General features: G+C 41.5%; 1 protein-coding gene across 1 annotated transcript in view; it reads left to right on the top strand.

The window, feature by feature from the left end:
• Positions 1–8,424, top strand: part of ASPA (aspartoacylase) — a 13,294-nt gene extending 4,870 nt beyond the window's left edge. The window contains exons 2-3 of the mRNA XM_059379364.1: positions 3,095–3,204; positions 6,942–8,424. Coding sequence (XP_059235347.1) covers positions 3,095–3,204; positions 6,942–7,139 — 308 coding nt within the window. The 3' untranslated portion in view covers positions 7,140–8,424. The remainder of the gene's footprint in view (positions 1–3,094; positions 3,205–6,941) is intronic.
• Positions 8,425–8,942: the final 518 nt, after the last annotated feature.

An 8,942-nucleotide genomic window follows, 5' to 3' on the forward strand; every position in this document is an offset into this window, starting at 1 on the left:
TTGTGGAGTTGGTCATTATAGTGACAAGCCTGGAGAATAGTTCAGTGTCGTGGGGGATATAATGCCTTAATGTCAGATTGTGCACCCTACTTCAATCACAGGAATTTCTTTTCTGCTTAGGAATCCTTTGACTCCAAAGTCATAAAGACTGAAAATCAGATTTTTACCACCTTTGTCTGAGGACAGGGTCAATAGCATTGAATGGACCTGGTATCGGGAAGGTCACCACTAATTTACAAGACACCCTTCCAGTAATAAGTGTGGGACTGCAGTACATTGAGAAATGATGTACCAGGTAGAAGGCCACAAACCTGAGCGAAGAAGCATGGTTTCCAAATCCGAGTCCACAGAATCCTACTCCCGGGCTAGGAGTCTCCTCGCCGCCCCGTCGCTCCGGGACAGTTCAAGGACAGCTGCTCCAGAGCCGTTCGACTGATTGCTCTGCCATGTAACATTTCACTTGAGCAAAAGATTCTACAGTTCAGAAATGTTAAACCACTATAACTTTTTAGTTTGGTGGATTTTTAACTAACACGGAAAGAGCACAATTACCCAAAGAATGCTGACAAAGAGATAACCAACCACCTAGAGAAAAATCTCTAGAAATGTGCAGAAGAGCTCCGTCCTTGACCCTGTGCTACTCAAAATTGTCAGTAAGTTGGATAAAGATAGATGTGACATGCTTATATATAAATGAAAGGTGGCAGGAAGCTTTCAGGAAAATATTTGGGGTCAGGAGGTAGATCCAAAAAGTCCTGACAATCTTTAACAATTGTCTGAGGCAAATGCTTTAAGTTAAATACATTACAGGTACAAAGTTTGCTTTTATGTTAAAAAAAAAAAATCCAGGAGGTGATGGTCTCTCTCCTGCATTGAATAAACACCACTTGGGGAACTGTGAATAAATTCTGAGTCCATATTAGTGGTTAGCCAAGGAGTAAATTAAGAATGCTAAAAGGTTTGAAAACCAAAATAAGAGTAATCCCCAAGACACACACAGAACTTGAGTTTACAAAGTACCTTCACATAAAACCTCATGAATGTGACCATGTAGGAGTAGTGAATAAGAATATTTAGATCAGCAAAAGAAGACTTTATATTGGAGTTTTAGAAGTGTTATATTGGAAAGCAATTAGACTTGTTTTCTGTGACTGAGGGCAGAGTAGAATCAGGGGGATAGAGTTACCTACATACATAAATTTCTTTTTTTTTTCTTTTAAAGATTTTATTTATTTATTTGACAGAGAGAGATTACAAGTAGGCAGAGAGGCAGGCAGAGAGAGAGAGAGGAGGAAGCCGACTCCCTGCTGAGCAGAGAGCCCCATGCAGGACTCGATCCCAGGACCCTGAGATCACGACCCGAGCCGAAGGCAGCGGCTTAACCCACTGAGCCACCCAGGTGCCCCATACATAAATTTCTAATTAACAACACTGACCACACTTTGTGAAGCTGTCTGAGCTAGACTAAGATGACCACCAGTGGGCCAGAAATAGATGGAGAATACTCAAGCACTGATGAAGTTAGGCATTTGAGCCTCCTTCAGACTCTGAGATTCAAAGTAGCAAAAACGTGCTACTTTATTTTCTATCACTTTTTCCTTTACTCCCAATGGACCTTCTGCTTTAAAGAGAGGACACCTGATAAGTTTCCATCTTCCCCTGAAAGGTGGGGTAGATTGTAAAAATGGCCACAAATTCTTTCCTTCTCTGTGTCCATGTTCTTACAATGTGCTTTTTTAGATCCTTCTACCAAGAAATGGAGTCTATTTCCCTACCTCCTGAATCTTACATGTTTTGTGCCACAGAAGAAATTTGAAAGGGACTTGCCCTCTGGGGTGCTCTCTTGCTCCCCTTGCCAGAATGTGGATCAGCCTGGCCTAGGCTCTTAAATAATGGGAGATTATGAGGCAGAGGACTCAGACACCCTAGCTCTAGCCAATAGGCCTGTCGAATGTCAGACATGAGAGTAAGACCATCTTAGATCATCCAGCCCCCAGCTGACCTGCCAGCTTGCCACAAACACATCAGCAAGCCAGCCTAAACCAGACAAACTGCTCAAACAACCCACAGAGTCATGACTAAATTGAAGGTCCTTGTATGACACCATTGCGTTTGGGGCAGTGTGTTAAGCAGCAAAAACTAACTGATACAGAAATGATCATAGGTTACCACATTCCAACCCTGGCTGCACTTTCTGCTCTAAAGACAAAAGAAGGTTTTTCTTTGAGTTGCAGCCATAGTGCACTCTGAGCCCTATGTTGGATGAAACTTCATCCTGTTTACTCAGGGTTGCCTGGTATATGTGTACACTACTTCTTTTCCAAGTTTCTGGGCTGTTTGATGTTGCTGCATCTTTGGAAAGAGGACCCCACTGTTGGTAGGTTGCCTGTTTCCCCATGTCTCACAGTACTATTTAAAAGAAGGGCCACAATGCTGAAGTCATCTGACCTGCTGGAAGTCCTCCTGAGGTTGTGGGATCAGAGAATGTCAAAGCTGGAAGGAACCTCCAAGATAAGATCATTGAAAATCTGCATCTGACAGGTGAAGAAAGTGAGCCTCAAGAAGTTAAGTTTCTTGCTCAAGATTACACAGCTGGATTAAAGCCTGGGTATCTTGACTTCCATCCCAGGCCTTTTTTCTCCCACACTGGCTTCTCAAGTCCTGTCATCTACTTCTATCCATTAGTGTCTTTATGGACAATATACCAATAGGAGTAGTTTGAGAACTTCTTTTGGACAGATGTTGTTTATAAATATCCTTAACTAAAATGGTAGGTTCTTGTAACTGTCTTCATTTTTTGGTTGTTGTTGTTTTTCCCTTAAAGTGTTAACTTCCTTTTTTTTCAAGAGGCATTTTTAGGCGGCGGCAGGGGGCTCAGTGGGTTAAAGCCTCTGCCTTCCGCTCAGGTCATGATCCCAGGGTCATGGGATCAAGACCTGCATCAGGCTCCCTGCTCAGCGGGGAGCCTACTTCCTCCACTCTCTGCCTGCCTGCCTACTTGTGATCTCTGTCTGTCAAATAAATAAATAAAATCTTAAAAAAAAAAAAAAGAGGCATTTTTAGTCACCAAATATACATATTGTTTTCACCATAGGGAAAGAATTTCCTCCATGTGCTATTGAAGTCTATAAAATAATGGAGAAAGTTGATTATCCCAGGAATGAAAATGGAGATATTGCTGCTATTATCCACCCTAATCTGCAGGTAACATTTGCTGTTTCTTTAAAGGATTCAAAATAATGATGCTCCACCTTCCGATAGAACTTTATAGTTTATAAACCATTTTACATACTGTTCTCAAAAACCCTACAGTATAGGTAGGGTAGTCAAACGTTCATTCAGTACATATTTACTGAGTAGATCCATGCTGGCTCTGGGGGTACACAAATACTTTTGTGGTATTTACAAACCAGATATACTAAATGCTAAACTGTGGTTTAGAAATCAAGATAACCAGATGCTATAACCGAATAATGATGTAGGGAGGAAGGGGTCAGGCAAGGCCTCTCAGGGAAGGTGAAATTCCTGCCCAAGTGCAATGGGCAGGAATCAGTGTATCTGTTTTAAATTAAGAAAACAGGTTCACACAGCCTTCCACTTATGGAATGGATAAGTCACAGGGTAAAAGGCAGAACACAGGGAATATGGTCGATGCTATTGTAATAGCATTGTACTCTGACAGATAGTAGCTACGCTTGGGGTGAGCATAGTATAAAGTATAAACTATGCTGTGCTCCTAAAACTAGTGTAACACTGTGTGTCAACTACATTCAAAAAAAATTTTTTTAAAGAAAACAGAGGCTCAGAAGTTAGATCTTCCCCACAGTCTGTAGCTCTCTGTGGCAGATCTAGAACTAATGTTCTTTGCAGTTTGATCACATTGCTGCCACCTCCCTGCACTCCGTACTGAATAAGTTAGAGCAAAGCATTCAAATTTCTTCCTTCGCAATGTTTTCGGCCACATTCTTCACTCTCCTCAGAACCCTAGTATCTGTTCCTTGTCTGGCTTGATCAATTATGGCATAGTTAAGGGGGAAGAAAAGGCTCTTTAGAGAGTTGAAAGCTGGGAAAGGCAAGAAAAAGGTAGAAAAAAGGAGGAAAAAAGATTCCAAAAAGCTAAAACTTCCATTCCCATTGTGAGTACCCTACTCACCCTTAGACATCAGAGATGGAAGAGACCTGGTGGATTATCTAATGTGGGGCTTTCAGCTCTGGCTACACATTGCCTAGAGAGCTTTTGAAAAATAATGATGCCAGGATCCCACTCAGATAATCTGATCTTATTGGCCTGAGTAATCAAGTGGAGAACCACTGATCCAGTTCAGATTCCCATTTAATGACCCTAATACTAGTCATGCAGACTTACAACTTAAAAAAGTAGCCTGCCCCAAAATACAAATAATTGGAACAAATTGTGCTGAGAGCCTTTGTGTGATCCAGGTAGACAGCAGAAGGAACCTTGGCCAGTGATTTAAAGGAAAGAAAAATAAAGAGTGAGGGAGAAAGAGGAAGTCCTACAGATAACAAAAATAGCAAGTCCAGAAACAGAGGCCAAGATGTTGATGTCCTAACTGACTACAACACAGGAATTTTTAAAGAACTTTTATTCCTCGGGGATCCTTGAATAGTACAAAAATCATCATGGGGAGGCCGAGAAGTGAGGCAGACAAACAGGGTTAGTGGTAGGTGTTGAAAGGAAGGTTAGAGTTGTTCTCTGATGGCTCTGTATCCTACAAGGAAAAGTGATTCATTAGTTATTGCAGAAAATATATTTGAATGACTAAGCCTATTCTGGGCCCTGAGATTCAAGATAGACAAAGTCCCCCATGGAGCTTCCATACCAAGCAAGGGAAAACACACCATGAATAAGTAAACAATACATAAACCAGTTCAGTTCAAATTGTAATGAGTACTATAAAAGAAACAAACAGAATAATAGAGGCTAGCAGATGGTTCCTATTAGATGAAATGGTCTGAAAGAGCCATCTCTGAGATGACGGCATTGAAGCTGGATCCTGGACCATGAGAAGTCAACCACGTGAAAAACAAGTCCAAAGGCCCTGGGGCTGGAAGAAACTTGGAGTGTTTGAGGACCTGGAAGACCAGTGTCGGTGTAGAGTAGGGGGTGAACAGTGAGGACAGTAGGTCCTGGAGCCAGAGACACAGTCCAGGTTTTATGCTAAGAGTGATGGTTCTTAATCAGGATGTTCACTGGAGTGACCTCAAGTGTGTACCCCCAAATGCTGGGAGCCCATTACAAAAGCATCAACACAGTGCTTCTCAAACTTAGACCACAGGAGGCGTTCCTGGGTGACCCAGTGGGTTGAGCGTCTCTGCCTTCGGCTAAGGTCATGATCTCAGACTTCTGGGATCGAGTTCCATGTCAGGTTCCCTGCTCAGTTGGGAGTCTGCTTCTCCCTCTGCCTGCTGCTTCCGCAGTGCTTTCTCTCTCTGTCAAATAAATAAATAAAATCTTAAACAAAACAAAACTTAGGTCACAGTAGAGGAGCTTTGAAAAATCTTGATTCCCAGGTCCCATCCTCAGAGATTCTGATTTAATTCATCAAGGTGGGCACCAGAAATCAGTTAGGCTCACCAGGTGATTTTCCCCTGGCTCCAGTCTGGGTAGCCCTGCCTGACCTTAGCATCACTTGCAGGTGTGGCAAAGCAGCTGTGTCACTTGTTCCAGAGGCACATCTCTGGCTGCAAATCACAGGTCCAGAGCAGCTTTTCACATGCTGTCCTACAGAGTCACCTGGGGCTTTGAAAAACAAAACCAGCCAACAGGGAACTCTAAATAGTGCAGCGAGGGAAGGGTGTGATGGAATCATGCACCTTCATTCCACATTCTGTGCTAACCTGACTCTCTACTGTATATATCCCAACACATAGAACAGTGCATAAAAATGAGTAAGTTTTACTCTCTGTAGATTTTGAAATAAATGTTTTTAAATTAATGGCACCTGAGCCCCACCCTTGAAATTGTAGTTTTATGTATCTGTGGTACAGGCAGCCCTTCTCCTCATCTATATTTTGTAAACATCCCAGGTGATTATAATGTGCAGTCGTGGTTGAGAAAATTGCCATAATGCAGTGCTTCCCAATCTTTAATGTTGTGCATGTAAATATCTGGAGATTTGTTAACATGAAGATTTCGATTTAGCAAGTTTGCAGTGGGGAATGAAATTGTGCTTTTCTACTAAACTCGCATGTGCTGCTGGGAGATGTTAGAAGTGCAGACTCATGGGCTCTGCCCCAAACCCATAGAATCCAAATCTGCATTTTAACAAAATCCAAACACCACCTGCAAACATGTTCAAGTTTGGGAAGAACTGGTTTAGGGTCCCTGTGGTGTGACAGCATTGGGGTTTGAGGGCTCAGAGGTCCAGATCCCTGGGGTGGGACATTTCAGATAACTCAGTTTTTACCATGGAATACACTCACCTTATCCTAGATTTGCCCAGCCCACCCCCACTGTCTATGCTTGAAGCCCATCCAAGTAGAATCCTTTCGCAGGCAGGCACAATGGTACCATTTTCACATCCCCAGCAGTATAATGCCCAGCATACTGAAGGGTCTTAATGGTATTTCCTAAATTTTGCTGAACAGGTAGAATATACACTTAGAGAGACACATGTTATTTCTGTCCTTTCATACTCTAAATCTCCTTGGCAGCATTCAAGGCAAACTTGGTATTGAGGCAAACTCTAATTATATGTATCAGTTCTAAAAATTAAATGCGAACTCCTAAAACTGCAGCCCAAAGTAATGGTTCGGCCTCAGTTTAGTGAGACCATGGTGTGCTTCCTAACACATCTGTCCGGTATCTCCTTATTTATACGGTGCTGCAATCTGTTAGCTGTCTAGAGCCCAGCTTAGACCTTTAAAAACAAGGGAAAAAATCAAATGTAACTTATGTTATTTTAATTGTTTCCTGAGAGGATCAAGACTGGAAACCGCTGCACCCTGGGGATCCTGTGTTTTTAACTCTTGATGGACAGATAATTCCGTTGGGCGGAGACGATACTGTGTACCCAGTGTTTGTAAATGAAGCTGCATATTATGAAAAAAGAGAAGCTTTCGCAAAGACAACCAAACTAACACTCAGTGCAAAGAGTATTCGCTCCTCTTTACATTAGGAATCACTTCTAACCCCCTGTGTACAGTATCTCTACCAGTCTGTAAGCTCTTGAAGGGCAGGATCGTGCCTTCTTCAGCTTCATACCTGTAGCACCTAGGTCCAGTGCCTTCCACACAGTGGGCATTGAGGCAAATTTTCTGAATGAATGAATGATGAGTATCTTTAAAAGTATCATATTGCATAGGTAGCTTATTCCAAGAGGTGCATTTCTTATTTCTGCATAGCTCCTTATATATTACACTTGGATAGTTTAAGATTCTGAATAAAAGCACCTTTAAATTCACATTTCAAAATTGAAATGGGTATTTTCTTAAAAAGTTATTAATTTGAACATAGAATTAAATGTGTTTTCAAGTAATGTAGAAATGCTACTAGAAACTAATGATGCAGACTTGGCTATTTTTAAATTTTTCACATTTGAATTAATGATAATATATTAAGTATCCCATCTGTAAAGTTTACCAATAGTTGTGATATCTATAGGAGATTTTTAATTGCTCTTTTGAAGATGAAATGTGAACAAGAAATGAGGGCTGATTAGAAACTGAATGGACCTCTGTCCACAGCAAGACAGTAACCCCCACACAGCATCGCTGCTCTCACATGGTCGCGTGTTCCGCGCTGACCTCCGGGAGTGGGGAGCCTCCTCCAGACATCTCACAAGCCCCTTGGGAAGCTAACATCCCTTCCCAACTTGGGAAAATCTGGAAGAGGCATAGTCCTCCAACTGTCCCTTCTCAGTTTGAAGGAATGCACTTGCCTTTGTCCCCAGCCAACACGTGAGGAAGTCTTTGGGCTCCTACAGCATAGGTGGTGAAGACAGAAATAGCAGAGGGCAGTGGGCCCTAGTGGAAATGTGACCCAACTTCATGTCTCTGATCAAATGCGTTCTTTCAAGAAAGCGCCCATGACTGAAGTGCCCAAATCCCTCTCCTCTCTTGATTTTTCTCCTCAAAGTTGTCCCTCTCCCTCCAGCCCCTGCAGGAACCGCGCCTGTCTCCTCTCTTAGGCCCCCACAGCCAAGTTAAAAAGAGTTTTTATCCTATGATTTGGACCCAAATGAACCCATGTTTATGGTTTCAAATATATGTACCAAAATCATACTAATATTATTGGAAACAAAGATATCTCATTCTTCCAGAGCAAACCCCATTAAGCCAATTTCAGTTTCATATTCAGTGTTTTATGAAGTGCAAGTAAACTGTTTCTAAATTTTTCAGCACCAATATTTTTGTACTTTGCCAAAATGATTTTGTATTGAAATAAACTCTCTTCCTTCTGAATTCTGAAGTAAAAATTCAATTTATCAACGAGCTTTCATACATAAGTTTTACCAATCTTCCTTCCCCCACAGTGAAAATGCCTTCTGTTTTATGTCCGAGTCCAGTTTTTCTGGGTCATTTTTTTCCAGATGTAAATGTTGACCAGAGTCCTTTTATTCTTCCACCAAATTTTAGTCACCTATAAAATTTTACCAATGCAAAGTCTTATTTATTCTGACTCAGTATTTACTGAATTCAGAGTTCCTAAATTCAATGTGATTTTTTAAAAATCTGGAGCATAGTGCTGTTTGGTTTTAGCCACTTTCAGTTTTGTTCTGTTTTGATTATTTCTAACAGTCTGCGCACTCGGTTTTTGCATTTGTAAAATGGGGGTGATCATAATAGTGTCCCTCTCTCGGAATTATTATAGAGGATAAGTGAGCTGATACAGACAAGTACGCAGCACAGTGCCCAACACAGAATAACAAGTTATTCACGTTCAGATTCCTAATACAAGAGGCCTTTTATGATGTATTGTT

This window comes from Mustela nigripes, chromosome 16, assembly GCF_022355385.1.
Source record: "Mustela nigripes isolate SB6536 chromosome 16, MUSNIG.SB6536, whole genome shotgun sequence".
Classification (NCBI taxonomy): Eukaryota; Metazoa; Chordata; class Mammalia; order Carnivora; family Mustelidae; genus Mustela; species Mustela nigripes.